The sequence below is a fragment of the Geotrypetes seraphini genome, chromosome 1 (assembly GCF_902459505.1).
Source record: "Geotrypetes seraphini chromosome 1, aGeoSer1.1, whole genome shotgun sequence".
In the NCBI taxonomy this organism is placed as follows: domain Eukaryota; kingdom Metazoa; phylum Chordata; class Amphibia; order Gymnophiona; family Dermophiidae; genus Geotrypetes; species Geotrypetes seraphini.
In genome coordinates this window covers 126,893,166-126,911,259 of record NC_047084.1, presented here as the reverse complement: position 1 = coordinate 126,911,259, position 18,094 = coordinate 126,893,166, and the positions used below count along the sequence as shown (strand labels likewise).

General features: G+C 44.8%; 1 protein-coding gene across 5 annotated transcripts in view; it reads left to right on the top strand.

Moving 5' to 3' along the window:
• PDE5A (phosphodiesterase 5A) overlaps window positions 1-18,094 on the top strand; it is a 323,063-nt gene that overhangs the window by 292,660 nt on the left and 12,309 nt on the right. For all 5 annotated transcript variants that reach the window (XM_033938157.1, XM_033938176.1, XM_033938166.1 and 2 more), the window contains one exon: window positions 11,142-11,216. In XM_033938157.1, coding sequence (XP_033794048.1) covers window positions 11,142-11,216 — 75 coding nt within the window. The remainder of the gene's footprint in view (window positions 1-11,141; window positions 11,217-18,094) is intronic.

Here is an 18,094-nt window from a genome sequence, read left to right as displayed (position 1 = left end):
AATATCTAGGCATTCAAGTTAAAAAAACAATTGAAGATACTGTAAAAGAAAATGAAAAATATGTATTAAAAAAAGTAACAGAGTTATGTGAACAATGGAACCCATTACATATATCTTGGTGGGGCAGAGTTCAAACTATTAAAATGATGATGTTGCCTGTGGTTTGCTACCAAATGAGTATGATACCTATTTATTTTCAGGGGTCCTTTTATAAGAAGCTTAATAGAATTTTAACAAAATTTCTTTGGCTTGGTAAAACACCTAGAATAGCTTTAGTAACCTTACAAAAATCAATTAAGGAGGGAGGGGTAAATTTTCCAAATTTCTATAGGTACCATCAAGCCTATATTCTACGTCAGGGTATGTATTGGATCCTCCCAGAACTTATAGATAATGCACCTGATTGGTTATATTTGGAATGGCGCCTTATGTTTCCCCTAAATTTAGTTCATTTACCAAGTATTAATATACCTAAAAGATACAGAGAAAATAAAATAATAATGGATACTTGGAAAACATTGAGATTTATTGATAAATTAACACCCATCCCAATATATAAATCAACTAATCAATCCATATGGATAAACTCCAAGATCAAAATTGGCGGAGCTCAAATCCTTTGGAAGAACTGGATTATAGCAGGAATTAGATCTCTAGATGATATTATTTCAGAAGGTAAACTGCTGGATTTTTCACAATTGCAACATAGATTTGGTCTTAATAAAACACAAAGTTTTAAATGGTTGCAATTGAAGCAGGCCATTCAGGTTGGGTTCCCTGAATGGAAATTATTAAACAATCAATATAGTTTAAAGTTCTTATGCTTTAAAGCAGACTTCCTAGGACATCAAGCCGCATTGTGGTATAAATTAATATCTGGATATTTGAATAAAAAACCAAAAAATGGTCTAAGAGACATTTGGAGCATTGAGATTAAGCATCAAATTACTGCATCTCAATGGCCACTAATTTGGTCTTGGAGAATGAGATGTACAGTGTCAGCATCTATGAGACAAACTTGGTTCTTTTTATTACATAGAGCTTTTTGGACCCCTACACGTTTGCAAAAATTAGATAGTTCTAAGTCCAATAAATGCTGGCACTGTAATCTAGAACCAGGGACATTAGATCATTTATTATATCATTGTCCTTATATTAAAATATTTTGGAATTCAATTTGGCCACAAATTAATAAATTAATGGAAAATCATATTGCAATATCATATGATACAATTTTATTTGGAACAATGATGAGAAAAAAAAGTCAAATTTCACCAGAAAATAATAAACTTTTATTAATTATGACAGGGGTTGCCATTCAACATATAACTAACAATTGGAAAAATTATAACAACCTAAACTACACATTTTGGTGGAATACAATATGCCATGTTTTTAAAATGGAAAGAACAATAGCAGTACAAAAGGGGACATATAATAAATTTATAAAAATATGGGGGCCATTGACAAAATACTGCAATGATTAAATAATAGAATACTTTTTCTTCTTTTCTTCTTTTAGAGATTTTTTTTTTATGACACACATATAGGGGGGATAAGGAAAACAATTTATATATAATATATTATAATATATGATACAAAATGTAACAAATGATTAAAAAATAATAGAAGGGTGGGGGGAGGGAAAATGAATAAAATTTATCCAGAATATATTGTAGTAGATATAAATATGTTATTGAATAATTATCAATTGTATTCCAATATGTTGTATACTTTTATAAAATTTGAAAATATTATATTAAAGCAATAAAAGGGTGGGGGGAGGGTGAAGGGGAAAATCAAACTCAGACATACATTGTGTTAGATATAAAAGTGATACCATGCATATATCAAATGTATTTTATTATTATGTACACTTTTTGTAAAATTTGAAAATAAAAATATAATGGAAAAAAAAAAATATCCGAATATATAAATAAAAAACCAAAAAATGGTCTTAGAGACATTTGGAGCATTGAGATAAAACACCAAATTAGTGCATCTCAATGGCCACGACTTTGGTCTTGGAGGCTAAAATGTACGGTGTCAGCATCTATGAGACAAACTTGGTTTTTTCTTCTTCATAGAGCTTTTTGGACCCCTACTCGTTTACAAAAAATAGATAGTTCAAGATCTAATAGATGCTGGCACTGTCATACTGAAATTGGGACATTAGATCATCTTTTATTCTTTTGTCCATTTATTCTATCATTTTGGAAATCAATTTGGCCCCAAATTAACAGAATGTTAGAAAATCCAGTAGCCTTAACATATGATACTATATTATTTGGAACAACTATGAGAGCAAAAAGCCAAATTTCATCCAGTAATAACAAACTTTTATTTATTTTAACTGGAATTGCAATACAACAAATTACATTCAATTGGAAACAACATGATAGATTGAACTATATGTTCTGGTGGAATTCGGTATGCCACATATATAAAATGGAACTTGCTATTGCAACACACAAAGGATACATGAATAAATTTAAAAAAATATGGGGACCATTAACCGATTTTTGTAATGAAGGATAATTTTTCCCAAAAATAACACTGGAAACATCTAAAGACCGTTAACATGATTTCTCTAATGAACTTTTCCCATGATAAGATAATTGTAAAGAGGGAAATGGGGTGGGTTTTTCAATTTTGATTACTACATACTAAATTAATATTTAAAGAATATACAATAAAATTTGATTTATATATTATTGATTGGGAAGGAGGGTGGGACAGGGGATTATTATATTAATGTTAAACTTGATTAATATATGAGTTAGTCAAGTGTGTATTTAAGTTTCTATTGAGTTTATTTGTAACACTTGTTGTAACACAAAAAAAATGAATAAAGATTTTAAAAACAAAAAGCAGGTGCCAACAGTGTCTTCTCAATGAACAGGAAAAGGTCTAGGAGAGAGAAGCGAGAGAGTGCCTTGGGGAGGGGGGAAGGAAGAATAGAGAGAGCGTCTTTCGGAGGGTAGAGAGGAAGGAGAGAGAGGGAGAGGGAGAGAGGAGGGAAATTGGGTGCCTTTGGGTGGAAAAGAAAAGGAGAGGGAAAATCGTGGAAGAGGAAGAAAGAAAGAGTATGGCATGGGAGGGGGAAGAGCGAAGGTCTATCAAGCCCAGGATCCTGTGGCCAACCCAGATACCAAGGAGTAAAACAGATTTCTTTAGCACTCTCCAGACCAGTAGAGGTTAACTTTACGAATGGGTATATATCTAATCATGACCAGCAGGTGGAGACTGAAAACAAAACTTTGGGACAGTATATCCTAGCCCCTCCTCTCTATTTCCCTCAGTCTTCTTTCATTCTCCAGCAGGTGTTGAGTGATCTGTACCCATCTCCCTTGGTAGGGCTGTTGGAATTTGTTTAGGGGGTTTATTGTCCCTGTTTTTAGCCGGACGGAGCTTGGGCGGACTCTGTTTGGGGGTTCGTCCGACCTCGGGGGTGTCAAACCCGGCGGGTCACGAGCGGGGTCCCTCCCCCCACTTCCTCCACCTCCCCACATTTTTTTAGAGGAGCCTCAGCAGTAAGCCTTGCCCCCTAAGTCAAGCAAGGCATATTGCTTCGAGAGCCTGTGGAGTCTGTTCTGTAAAAAAAAAAAAAAAAAAAATCCTGAGGTAGTGCTGGTCTGAAGGGTTGTTTCCCTTTAAGAAAACTGTATTTTACTGTATTTTTTCATGTAACCAGCACTTTTTTATAGCTAGGTCGCGTATGGAGCAATTGTGCCCTTCTCCGGGGGAGTAGGACACAATTTTAGTCCAGCCGCGAGGCACTCGCGGCCGGCCTGAACTCGGCGGTTTGGGTCGGTGAGGTGGTGGAGCTCCGTCGGCAGCGGCTGCAGGCGCCCAGAGCTCCCCGCCAATGGTGCCTCGCGAGTCGGCTTGGAGCAGTGGGGAAGCCCGGTCTTCCACAACCGCCCACGGAGGGATTCCCCGAAGGATTCCCTCTCAGCTGATTTTTTGACAGCTGATGCCGGCTTGCCTGCTTTAGCGGCTGAGACTATTCAGGTTTCTCAGCCGCTTCAGGCTATGGAGGGAGCTTTTTTGGCGGGAAAACCGCCATCTTCTCTGTCTGGCCCCTCCATTTTGTCTTCCACCTCAGGTGACCTTCCCCCTGTTTTGACTATGCAGGGGCAAGGTTCTGCTGGGTCCCCTGCTGTGGCAGGGAGTCCCTTGGGACCCTCGGGGGGTTTTTCTCCTGAATTTTTCTTTTCTTTATGCAGAGCCTATTTTCAGGCGGCTGGGGGTCCCGGTTGCGCCCAGGGGGTTTCGGGGGGTGGGTTTTCCTCCGCGCTCCCTGCGGTTTTGCCTCTTTCGTCTGGCGTGACGTCCCCTCCGCCGCCTCCCTTGTCCAAGCGTCCGCGGGTGTCGTGGGACGAGAATTTGTGGTCGGAGGAACGGGTCGGTCTGGAGGAGGACCTGGACCCTTCTGAGGAGTTCCAGGACTCTCTGGAGGGGACGGAAGCTGGCGGCGGGTTGTCGGATTTCCCGTTCTCCAGTGACGAGGCGTCCGTGGTGCGCCTTTTTCAGAAAGATGAGCTGCCTGACCTTATTCAGCAGGTTTCTTCGGTTTTGCGTTTTGAGGACGCGCCGCCGGAGACTCCGCGTGTGGGGGACCCCCTGTTACGGGGGATCCGTTCCGTTTCCCGCTCTTTTCCTATGCATCAGGATATTCGGGATATTATTCTGGAGCAGTGGAAAACGCCGGAGACGCCGTTTCGGCTGGCGCGCAGCATGGCTCGCCTGTATCCCATTCCGGAAGGGGATCGGGCTACGTTAGCTTCGCCAGTCGTGGATGCGGTGGTCTCGGCAATTTCCAAGCGGCATACCGTGTCTGTTGAGGGCGGTTCTGCCTTGCGGGACTCTGAGGAGCGCAAATTGGAGAGCATCCTTAAGCAAAATTTTCAGGTCTCTGCCTTTGGGGTCCAGGCGGCTATTTGTGGGGGACTGGTCGCTCGCGCCGTGTTTCGGTGGGCGGAGCGGGTCTTGGATCGAGAGTCTGACGACTGGTCTCTGGTGGATCAGGAGGTAGCGAAGATTGAGATGGCGGCCTCATTCCTCTCAGATGCTCTATATGACTTGGTGCGGATCTCGGCTAAGTCTATGGCTTTTGGCGTGGCCGCAAGGCGTGTGTTGTGGCTGCGCGCTTGGGCGGCGGATGCTGCGTCCAAAGCTAAGCTTACTAAATTTCCCTTTCGGGGGTCGTTTTTGTTTGGAGAGGACTTGGATAAGTTGATTCAGACTTTGTCGGACTCGAAAGTTCCCCGTCTGCCGGAGGACCGTGCCCGTCCGGCGTCTCGGGGGGGTGCGGCCCGGGGGCGTTTGCGGGATTTTCGCAAGTATCGCCCTGGGTGTGGGGCTGCTTCTTTCCAGTCTCCGGGATTTTCCCGGGGTCGGTTCTTCCAGCGCATGCAGCCCTTTCGGGGGGCCCGTTGGGGGGCAGGGAATCCCTCCGCCGGTTCCCCCGCTTCCCGTCCTGCACAATGACGCCTTGCCGGCGCCCCCTTTGGTTCCGGTGGGGGCCCGGCTGCGCGAATTTTTCCCCAAATGGGCCGAGATCACGTCCGATCAGTGGGTCCTGGAGGTGGTGCGGGACGGTTATGCCCTGGAGTTCGCCCGCTCTCTGCCGGATTTTTTCCTCGCTTCTCCATGTCAGACTCCGGGGAAGACGCAGGCTTTTCGCCAGACCCTTCAGCGCTTGCTAGATCTCAGGGCAGTTGTTCGGGTGCCCCCTCCGGAGTGGGTCACGGGCAGGTACTCCATTTACTTTGTGGTGCCCAAGAAGGAGGGGACCTTTCGGCCCATCCTCGATTTGAAAGGGGTCAACAGGGCTCTCAAGATTCCCTCTTTCCGTATGGAAACTCTGCGGTCGGTCATTCTGGCGGTTCAGCCGGGGGAGTTTCTCACTTCTCTCGATCTGACGGAGGCCTACTTGCATGTTCCCATTCGGGCCTCTCATCAGCGTTTCCTGCGCTTTGCGATCTTGGGTCGGCACTTTCAGTTCTGTGCGCTTCCCTTTGGGCTGGCCACGGCTCCTCGGACGTTCACCAAGGTGATGGTGGTCGTCGCGGCAGCCTTGCGGTCGGAGGGCATCCTGGTACACCCCTACCTGGACGACTGGTTAATTCGGGCAAAGTCGTTGCAGGAAAGCTCCCGGGTTACTGCTCGGGTGGTGGAGTTTCTCCGGTCGCTGGGCTGGGTGGTCAACCTTTCCAAGAGTCGGTTGGTCCCGGCTCAGCGTCTGGAGTACCTAGGGGTGCTGTTCGACACCTCCTTGGGGAGGGTCTTCCTCCCAGAGGGCCGGGTGAGCAAATTGCAATCTCAGATTCGCCTGCTTTTGGCGTCCCGGTGTCCTCGGGCGCGAGATTTCCTCCAGGTCTTGGGGTCGATGGCGGCGTCCCTGGACGTGGTGAGGTGGGCGCGGGCCCACATGCGTCCTCTCCAGTATGCTCTGCTCCGGAGGTGGTCTCCCCAGAGGCACGGGATGGATGTTCCGGTCCCCCTGCGAGGCTTGGCGCGCTGCAGTCTGCGTTGGTGGCTCCAGACCCCTCACCTAGTTCAGGGGGTGGGTCTGGATCTCCCGCAGTGGACGGTGCTCCTGACGGATGCGAGTCTCCTGGGTTGGGGGGCTCAGTGTTTGGGTCACTCAGCTCAGGGCACCTGGTCCGCGGAGGAGGCCGCCTGGTCGATCAACGTGTTGGAGACCAGAGCGGTCCGTCTGGCGCTGTTGGTTTTCCACTCCCTGTTGCTGGGCAAGTCGGTCAGAGTGCTGTCGGACAATGCCACGGCGGTGGCTTAGGTCAATCGTCAGGGGGGCACCAAGAGCACTCAGGTGGCGCAGGAGGCGGCTCTGCTCATGGTTTGGGCGGAATCCCATCTGCTGGACCTCTCGGCCTCTCATATAGCCGGAGTAGAAAATGTTCAGGCAGACTTCCTCAGTCGTCACTTTCTAGATCCAGGAGAGTGGTGTCTCGGCGCCGAGGCGTTTCAGTTGATAGTGCAGGCTTGGGGGCAGCCCCTGATGGACCTGATGGCCACGGGTGGCAACGCCAAAGTGCCCCGCTTCTTCAGTCGTCGCAGGGACGGTCTGGCCGAGGGTCTGGATGCTCTGGTCCAGCAGTGGCCAACGGAGGGGCTGTTGTATGTGTTCCCTCCTTGGCCGCTGGTGGGCAGAGTGCTTCTTCGCATTGTTCACCATCCGGGTTTGGTGGTGCTGGTGGCGCCGGATTGGCCTCGCCGTCCGTGGTATGCGGATCTGGTGAGGCACCTGGTAGCGGATCCTCTTCCTCTGCCTCTCTCGGACGACCTTCTGATGCAGGGTCCCATTCCCATGTTCGACCCGTCTCCCTTCTGTCTTACGGCGTGGCTCTTGAAAGGGGTCGCCTTAGCAAGAAGGGATATTCAGACAAGGTGATCTCTACACTGTTGGGGTCCCGGAGGCTTTCTACCTCTCGGGCTTATGTGCGGGTTTGGCGTCTCTTTGAGGAATGGTGTCGGGCGCGGGGAGTGACCTCTTTTCGCGCTTATCTGCCTAACATTCTGGAGTTCTTGCAGGATGGCCTGGATAGAGGCCTGGCTTGGTCTTCTCTCCGGGTTCATATTGCGGCCCTGTCGGCCTTTCGAGGGTTGGTGTCAGGTCAGCGTTTATCGGCTCTTCCTGATGTGATTCGGTTTTTGCGGGCAGCCAAGTTGCTTAGGCCTCCCCTACGGCCCTCGGTTCCCTCTTGGGATCTTAATCTGGTTCTCTCTGTTTTGGTGCGTCCGCCTTTCGAGCCCTTGGACGACTGTTCTTTGAAGGACCTTACTTTGAAGGCGGTCTTTTTGGTGGCCATTACTTCTGCTAGGCGTGTTTCTGAGCTGCAGGGTTTCTCTTGTAGGGCTCCCTTCTTGGAGTTTTCTAGGGAGCGGGTCGTCTTGCGGCCTGTTCCTTCCTTTCTGCCGAAGGTTGTTTCTCCTTTTCATGTCAATCAATCGGTGGTTCTCCCGGTCTTGGGTGGTCGGGAGGGCTCTTCTGAGCAACGGCAGCTGCGCAAGTTGGATGTCGGTCGGGTCCTTCGCTCTTATGTGCAGCGGACCCAGGAATTCCGGAAGTCCGATCATCTCTTTGTCCTCCTGGCGGGTCCTCGTCGGGGAGCGGGCGCTTCTAAGGCTACTATTGCGCGCTGGATCAAGGAGACGATTGCTTCCGCTTATCTTCTGAAACAGCAGCCTGTTCCGGAGTTTCTCAAGGCTCATTCCACTCGGGGTCAGGCGGCTTCTTGGGCTGAGTCGTCGCTCGTGCCTCCAGTGGATATTTGTAAGGCTGCGGTTTGGTCCTCCTTGCATTCCTTTGTTCGTCATTATCGGGTTGATGTGCAGGCGCGTCGGGACGCGGTGTTCGGTGAGCGTGTACTGGTATCGGCCCTTCGGGGGTCCCGCCCGTGAGAGGGACTGCTTTGGTACGTCCCATTCGTAAAGTTAACCTCTACTGGTCTGGAGAGTGCTAAAGAAGGAGAAATTAGGTTCTTACCTGCTAATTTACTTTCTTTTAGCTTCTCCAGACCAGTAGAGGTCCCCACCCTGTCTGTTGTTGTTGTTGTTGGGGCTGTTGCGCGGGCAGTTTTTGGTTTTTGCTGCGGGTTCTAGTATTTTTCTAGGGCCGGGGAGAATTGAAGAACAGCGGCTGTGGCTCGGCTGGCTTAGCTGGCGAGCTGTGGGGACATTCTTCCTTCGGGAATTTCTCCTCTGCATTTTCCAACAGCATTTTGGGTATGTTATTTGTTACTCCTTTTGGAGTATTGTTTTTTCTCTCTGTTGTTTTCCAGTTCTTGGTTCTGCTTGGCTATTCGGCAGACTGAGGGAAATAGAGAGGAGGGGCTAGGATATACTGTCCCAAAGTTTTGTTTTCAGTCTCCACCTGCTGGTCATGATTAGATATATACCCATTCGTAAAGTTAACCTCTACTGGTCTGGAGAAGCTAAAAGAAAGTAAATTAGCAGGTAAGAACCTAATTTCTCCTTTATGCTGCTTATCCTAGGAATAAGCCGTGGATTTCTCCAAGTCCATCTCATTAATGGCCTATGGACGTCTCTTTTAAGAAATTATCTAAACCTTTTTAAACCCTGCTAAGTTAACTGATTTTACCACATTCTCTGGCAACAAATTCCACAGTTTAACTACACATTGTGTGAAGAAATACTTTCTCTGGTTTATTTTAAATCTATTACTTCATAGCTTCATCGTATGCCACTTAGTCCAAGTATTTTTGCAAAGAGTAAACAAGCGATTCACATCTACTCTTTCCACTCCATTCAGTATTTTATAGACTTCTTATCATATCACCCCTGAGCTGTCTCTTCTCCTAGGTGAAGTGCCCTAGCCGCTTTAGCCTTTCCTCATAGGGAAATTTTTCCAAACCTTTTATCATTTTCATCACCCTTTACTTTACCTTTTCTAATTTTGCTATATCTTTTTTGATACATGGTGACCAGAATTGCACACAGTATTCAAGGTGCGGCCGTACCAGAGAGTGATGCAAGGGCGTTTAAACATTTTCATCTTTCTTTTCCATTCCTTTCCTGATGATTCCTATCATTCTGTTTGCTTTCTTAGCTGCCGATGCACATTGAGCTGAAGGTTTCAAAATATCCTCAACGATGACACCTAGATCCTTTTCCTGGGCAGTGATTCCTAATGTGGAACCCTGCATGATAGAGGCCTATAAAATACTGAGTGGAATGGAACGAGTAGATGTGAATCACTTGTTGACTCTTTGCAAAAAATACTAGGACTAGGGAGCATGTGATGAAACTATTAAGTAGTAGATTTAACAGCCACTGGAGAAAATATATCTTCACTCAACGGGTGCTTACGAGACTCTGGAATTCATTGCTGGAGAATGTAGTGAAAGCGATTAGCTTAGCAGGGTTTAAGAAAGATTTGGATAATTTCCTAAAACAGAAGTCCATGAGCCATTATTAAGATGGGACTTGCGGAAATCTACTGCTGCTTCCGAGAATAAGCAGCATAAAATCTGTTGTATTCCTTGGGACCTGGGTTGGCCACTATGGGAAACTGGATACTGGGTTTGATGGACCTTTGGCAATCTTATGCAAGTCATTACACTTGCAAAAGATAAAAGCCAAATCCATGAGTCTGGAAAAGATGTGCATTGAAGCCCTGTTAGAAAAAAGGTTAACCAGTTACTAATAACAGTAGCAGATGTAATGTAGAGGAAGGAGCCCTCCCAGAATGTACAGCACAGAGAAGAACCGCTCTGGGTGTAGAAACTGGAGATAGTTGGGGGTGAGGAAGAGAGAGAAGAAAAGAATGAAGGGGTGGCTTGATGGTCACGTTTACTTTCCTATCAAGACTTTTCCAAAGAGTGCCAGCCAATCCTTCAGTGCCTCTGGGAGGAAAGACTGTAGCAATGGAGAGAATTAGGTAAGACATTAGGTAGAATTGTCTAACTGGATGATTAGGTCCATCAGTTGTCCATGTTTTTATATAACTGGTGCAGTCTCGCTCAAGGGACATTTTTACTAGCAGCTAAATACACTCGTAGTTTGAGATTCATTAGCTGAGGGTTTCCATTGGAGATCCATCCCAGTCCTTACTCTGTATTTTTGTGAATGTGCATAATAAGAGACCAATGACAGGACAGAGGGTGTGGTAAGATAAACTTTTGTATCTGGGTACAGAGAGCACAGCTGGGCATGAACTGGGCTGCAGAGACATGATGAGAGTGACTGGGTTACATTGGACTGCAAAACTCAATGAGGAAAGCTGGAGAGACATTGGGCTGGAGAGACAGACAGACACACGAACAGGCGTGGAGAATGGCCAGATAGCCATGTGTGAGAGAGAGTGTGGCTAGGAATGAATGCAGTGGGCTAGCATCCCACCCATATCACCTCAGGACTGATTTTTGATTAAATAGAACAGGGTCATAAACCAGCAATAAATCATGAAAAACTTTGATGCACAAATGACAGCAATCTTAGAACAAAAAAAATGGGAAAAATAATGTGGATGATGAGCCATCAAGCGAACTGTAATGCTGCAACGGGCCTTCCTTGGCAGGAAGAATGGACCGGGCATCATCTGTTTCCCTGTGCTTACAATTCTGATCTTTGTCTTGTAATCTTCATTCCAGGTCGCAGAGCTGGTGGCTTCTGAATTTTACGAGCAAGGTGATAAAGAGAGGATAGAGCTCCATATAGAGCCCATAGTAAGTAGTCCATATCTGGTATAATTCTGGCTGCCATCCTGGATCTCTTCAGGCTCTGGAACATTCTGCTGCTGCTACTTCTAATCATTTCTATAGCGCTGCTAGACATATGAAGTACTGTACATTAAAACATTCAAGAGACAGTCCCTGCTCAGTAGAGCTTACAGTCAAATCAAACAGGACATGTAGGGATTTAGGGAGTTCCTCAGGCAAGTGTGCTTTACAAGCGAGTGGGGTTAGGAATTAAAGGCAACCTTGAAAAAGTGCCAGGAACGGAGCTTGATATACTGACCCTGTTGTCCTGAACATGAGTTGCCAGGCTGAGCCAGACTAAATATCCATCTAGCCCAGAATCCAAAAGTGACCAGAATCCTTTCTACTTAACCTCAGCAATAAGCAGTGGCTTTCCCCATGGATTATAAACTTTTCATCCAGGAACTTTTCTAACCTTTTTTAAATACAGCTGTGCTAACTACATTCACCACATCCTCTAGACCAGTGGTCCCCAACCCTGTCCCAGAGGACCACCAGGCCAATCGTGTTTTCAGGGTAGCCCTAATGAATATGCATGGAGCAGATTTGCATGCCTGTCATTTCCATTATATGCAAATCTCACTCATGCATATTCATTAGGGCTAGCCTGAAAACACGATTGGCCTGGTGGTCCTCTGCTCTAGACAATCAAGTTTCAAGATTATGCATTGAGTGAAAAAAATATTTTCTCAATTCATTTAAAATACATTTAAGTCTCAGTCATCTGACGTAATCGGGATTGAGCCGTTGTCAGATAATTGAAGTGTCAGATAATCCTAGACTCTTCTGTGTAAACTCCCCCCCCCAGCCACCTCTAAAAGTGTCTCCTATCTCATCCACCCTTCAAAGAGATGCAGCTTCCTTGCTCCTAAATCCCACCTGCTCAGCTGCAGCCATGGAGGCCTCAGGCCTGGGCCTCCTCATAGTGAAACACTGGTATCTTCTGTTATGGCTGGCTGAAATTCCCAAGCTCCACCAACTGAAGAGATTCTCCACAGATGTTCTATCAACTCCTCCTGCTCCAATGCATGTGTGAAAACTGAGCGTGCATGGTAGAGAATGACCCGGGGACAAATTTTTCCCTGTCCCCGCAGGAACTCATTTTCCTGTCCCAACCCTGCGAGTTCTTTTCCTGCCCCTGCCCCATTCTTGCAAACTCTGTCCTCATCTGCACAAGCCTCAAACACTTTAAAATCATAAGTGTTTGAAGCTTTTGCAGTTAAAGCAGAGCTTACAGGAATGGGGCAGGGACAAGGACAGCCACAAAACTCTTGAGGACGGGATGAGGAATTTCAGTCCCTACAGGGAAGGGGACAAATTTGTCCCCTTGTCATTCTCTAATGCATGAGGCTAGTCGTCCGTCCCGCCAACACATCCACACATGATAAGTTTTTGTGAAACTGAACATGCTTGGGGAGGGGATGCTCATTTGCAGTAGAATTAGAAGAGTACAGAGAAGGGCAACCCCTTCTAGGTGTGGAAAAAGTGCGTCTTATGGAGCAAAAAATACGGTAAACAGTGGAGTGCCGCAGGGATCTGTAATGTTCTGGAAATTTGGAATGACGAGTGAGGTGATTAAATTTGCAGATGACACTACACTGTTCAAAGTTGTTAAAATGCATGCGGATTGTGAAAAATTGCAGGTGGGACTTAGGAAATTGAAAGACTGGGCGTCCAAATGGCAGATGAAATTTAATGTGGGAAAATGCAAAGTGATGCACATTGGGAAGAATAACCTGAATCACAGTTACTGGATGCTAGGATCCACCTTGGGGGTTAGCACCCGAGAAAAGGATCTGGGTGTCATTGTAGACAATACTATGAAACCTTCTGCCCAATGTGCGGCAGCGGCCAAAAAAGTAAACATGATGCTAGGAATTATTAAAAAAGGGATGGTTAACAAGACTAAGAATGTCATAATGCCCCTGTATCGCTCCATATGCAACCTCATATGGAGTATTGCGTTCAATTCTGGTCTCCTTATCTCAAGAAAGATATAGTGGCACTAGAAAAGGTTCAAAGAAGAGCGACCAAGATGGTAAAGGGGATGGAACTCCTCTCGTATGAGGAAAGACTAAAACGGTTAGGGCTCTTCAGCTTGGAAAAGAGACGGCTGAGGGGAGATATGATTGAAGTCTACAAAATCCTGAGTGGAGTAGAATGGGTACAAGTGGATCGATTTTTCGCTCCGTCAAAAATGACAAAGACTAGGGGACACTCTATGAAGTTACAGAGTAATACTTGTAAAACCAATAGGAGGAAATATTTTTTCACTTAGAGAATAGTTAAGCTCTGGAATGTGTTGCCAGAGGATATGGTTTTAAGAAAGGTTTGGACAAGTTCCTGGAGGAAAAGTCCATAGTCTGTTGTTGAGTAAGGTGTAGCAATATTCCATGCTACCGATACAGGTAGCATGGAATATTGCTACACCTTGGGTTTTGGCCAAGTACTAGTGACCTAGATTGGCCACCGTGAGAATGGGCTACTGGGCTTGATGGACAATTGGTCTGACCCAATAAGGCTATTCTTATGTTCTTAGGACTTATGTGCATTTACGCTACATAGGTATTTAAGTCTCTATTATCAAGTTTCAAGTTTATTTGTTCTTAATGAATCGCGTATTTAAATTGCTAGGCGATGTACAACATCATAAAATATACAAATAAAATATTGGAGTTAACATATAAACTAACTTTTGCTATGGGTTAAAACTTAATATACAAAATACATACATATAAAATAATTTTTGTTATGGGTTAAAACGTACAAGAGTTGTGAGGATAAGTAGGGGAAAAGTTACAATGTTTGAATAGAAGAGAAGGAAAAACATAAAAGGGAAGAACAAAAAGGAGGGTAATTTTAGTTACTTAAATAAAAATCTATAATTAATATACTAGGAATCATAAGCATCTTTAAAAAGAAATGTTTTTAGGGTTTTTTTAAATAAGGTTAGATCTTTTAATTCTCTAATGTATTGAGGTAAGTGATGAATGGATGAATGGGGGGCCATGACTGAAAACATGTCGTGTCGTCTGATTCCTATAACTTTCATTGAGGGAACCGAAAGAAGATTATAAGAAGTCGAGCGGAGTGACCGTGTAGTGCTGTAGGGGATTAGCCACCTGTTGATAAATTGTGGTTCGTTAAAACTTACGGCTTTAAAAACTAAAAGCAGTCATTTAAAAGTGATGCGATGGCTTACCGGAAGCCAATGGGATTTGATCAACAGGGGGGTAACATGATCATATTTTTTTGCATCGTAGATCACTTTCACGGCGGCATTTTGTATCAATCGCAGCCTTCTTTTTTCTTTTTGAGTAATGTTAATAAAGAGAGAGTTACAGTAGTCTATTCTGGATATTATTAAGGAGTGGGTTAGAATATTAATAGATTCAGGCTGTAGGAACTTGGCGAGTGACATGTTTTAACAATATTGCTAATATAGTCATGATAGGTAAGTTTATCATCAATCAAAACGCCTAAAATTTTTATAGTGGTAACCTGTTCTAATTCGGTATTATTGATGGAAATTGGAGAAGTTAATATTGTATCTCTTTTCCAAGAGCTATATCTCTCCTTTCCTGCCTTTCCTCCAAATGTACATATTGAGATCTTTAAGTGTGTCCCCATACGCCTCATGACGAAGACCATGCACCATTTTTGTAGCCTTCCTCTGGACCGACTCCATCCTTTTTATATCTTTTTGAAGATGCAGCCTCCAGAATTGTAGACAGTATTCTAAATGAGGTCTCTCCAAAGGGGATTGATACCTTCTTTTTCCTCCTGGCCATACCTCTCCCTATGCAACCTAGCATCCTTCTAGCTTTCGCCGTCACCTTTTCAATCTGTTTGGTCACCTTAAGATCATCACATACAATCACACCCAAGTCCCGCTCTTCTGTCATGATATAAGTTCTTCACTCCCTAAACTGTACAATTTCCTTGTGTTTTTGCAGCTCAAATCTTAGCTGCCAGATTTCAGACCATTCCTCAAGCTTAACTAGTTCCTTCCTCTTGTTATCCATATTATGAGAGATGTCTACCCTATTGCAGATTTTGATATTATCTGCAGAGAGGCAAACCTTACTAGACAGTCTTTCCACAATATCACTTTCAAAAATGTTAAAAACAACAGGCCCAAGCAGTGAATCTTGTAGTATAGCACTGCTAACGTCCCTTTCCTCAGAGACGACCTTTAACTAGTACCCTCTGTCGTCTTCCACTCAACCAACTCTTGACCCAGCCCGTCACTTTGAGACCCATCCTGAGGGCACTCAGTTTATTTATTAGATATCTGTGTGGAACACTGTCAAAGGCTTCATTAAAATCTAAATACACCACATCTAGTGCACACCTTCTATCCAATTCTCTGGTCACTTAATCAAAGAAATTGATCAGATTTGTCTGACAAGACCTACCTCCAGTGAAATCCATGTTACCTCTGGTCCTGTTAGCCACAGGATTCCAGAAACTTCACCATTCTGTTTTAAAAGTGTTTCCATTAATTTGCTTACCACAGAAGTCAGACTTACCGGCCTGTAATTCCCTACTTCTTCCTTACTTCCACTTTTGTGGAGAGGGACCACTGCCCTTCCCCAGTCCTTCGGTACCACTCCCAACTCTAGAAATCCATTGAAAAGGTCAGTCAGCAGAGCTGCTAGAACTTCCCTAAGTCCCTTCAGCACCCTAGGATGTACACCATCTGGCCCCATCGCTTTGTCTATTTTTATTTTGGCTAGCTCCTCATGAACACAACCCTCTGAAAATCAATCAAGGTCTACCACTTCTCCATCCCTGTTCGCATTTGTGTTCTGCGTTCCCTCCCCCGACACCTCAGCCATGAACACAGAACAGAAATATTTGTTAAGCAATTTGGCCTTTTCTTTATCAGCTTCTACATATTTCTCTCCTTCACCTTTGAGTCTCACAATGCCACTTTTGCACTTCTTCCTATCACTGATATATCTAAAAAAAAAGTCTTGCCTCTCCATTTTACTGTCAGCTATTTTTTTTCTTCCATTTGCATCTTCGCTTTTCTGCCTACACCACCAGCCTCTCTTAACTTTTCCAGATATTTTTGCCTGTGTTCCTTTTTCTGCAATCTTATGTAGTTTATGAAAGCTAACCTCTTATTCTGTGTTGCCTGATAGACTGGTATAGTTCAATCTTTGCAGATGGGTTATATCTCACTGTGACCAGCAGGTGGAGACTGAGACCAAAACTTGCTTATTAGGAGAGGCTCCCTCTACCAACCCAGTCTTTCTCAGTCTCCAGCAGAGTGGTAAGACTAAATTGGCTCCCCCTGTTAGGGCTGTTGGATGTCAGTCATGTCCTTCGCTCTTATGTGTAGTGGACCCAGGCGATCAGGAAATCAGACCATCTCTTTTATCCTTCTAGCGGGTCCTTGTAAGGGTGATGGCGCTTCCAAGGCTACCATTGCGTGCTGGATCAAGGAGACTATTGCTTCCACTTATCTTCTTCAGAAAAAGCCCGTTCCTGAATTTCTCAAGGCTCATTCCACTCGGGGTCAAGCAGCTTCTTGGGATGAGTCTTCTCTAGTTCCTCCAGTGGATATTTGCAAGGCTGCAGTTTGGTCTTCTTTGCATTCCTTTGTCAGACACTACCGTGTGGATGTTCAAGCACGTCGGGACGTAGTATTTGGTGCGCGTGTTATGGTGTCGGCCCTTCAGGGGTCCCACCCTTTGGTACGTCCCATCTGTGAAGATTGATCTATACCGGTCTATCAAGCAACACAGAAGGAGAAATTAGGTTTCTTTCTGTTCCCCACCCTATCTGTCTTTATGCGTTGAGTGCGGGTTTTGGTCACGTGCAGATTTTGAATTTTTCTGCAGGCTCTAGTATTTTTCTAGGGTCGGGGCTATGGCTCAGCTGGGTTAGCTGTTGAGCTAAGGGGACTCTTTATATGCCAGATTCTAGTTCTATCAACTAATCAGGTGGAATTATTTAGATATGTCTATAAAATACTATTGTTTCAAACATCCAGACAATCCAAATCTTCTAATGTCTTTGTTGAGGACAATAGCTTAGAACAGTAGGTCTTATGATTAATCTCAGGCTCAATCTTACAGCTTTCAACCAGGAACCATCAGAAGCAGCATCTATTATGTGACTAGCACAGATGATTCTAGAGATTTAAAGCTCCTTCATAGGCTCCGGTTTAGGCTTAACATTCTTTCAGAAATTGCTTAATACAATGACTTAATGTGCAACTTAGTAGTATTTCATAGATATATCACTTATCTTTGTAACTCTGGTGAGGCAGTTCGCCCTTAAACCAACCGTTACTCAGACAGCAAACCTACCAGAACTTCCCTAAGTTCCTTCAGCACCCTCGGATGTACAACATCTGGCCCCCATCCTTCACCGAATCACCATATATGGAACACAGACCGTGCAGTTCTGTCCAATACTGGCCTTAGTTCTATATCCTTCATTTTCTAATTAGAGATTCTCTATTTTTATCTCGTGCTTTTTTGAATTCTATCACCATTTTCCTCTCCACCATTTCCCTTAGGAGGGCATCTACCACCCTCTCCGTGAAGAGGAATTTCCTAACATTGCTCCTAAGTCTTCCTCCCTGTAACCTCAAATTATGCCCTCTAGTTTCACCATTTTTTCTTCTCTGGAAAAGATTTGGTTCTATATTAATGCCTTTCAAGTATTTAAACATCTGTATCATATCTCCCCTATCCCTCCTCTCCTCCAGAAGTATACATATTTAGGTCTTCCAGTTTCTTCTCATACTTCTTATAGTTCAAAACCTCTTATCATTTTCATCACCTTCCTCTGGACCGCTTCGTCTTTTTATATCCTTCACCAGATAC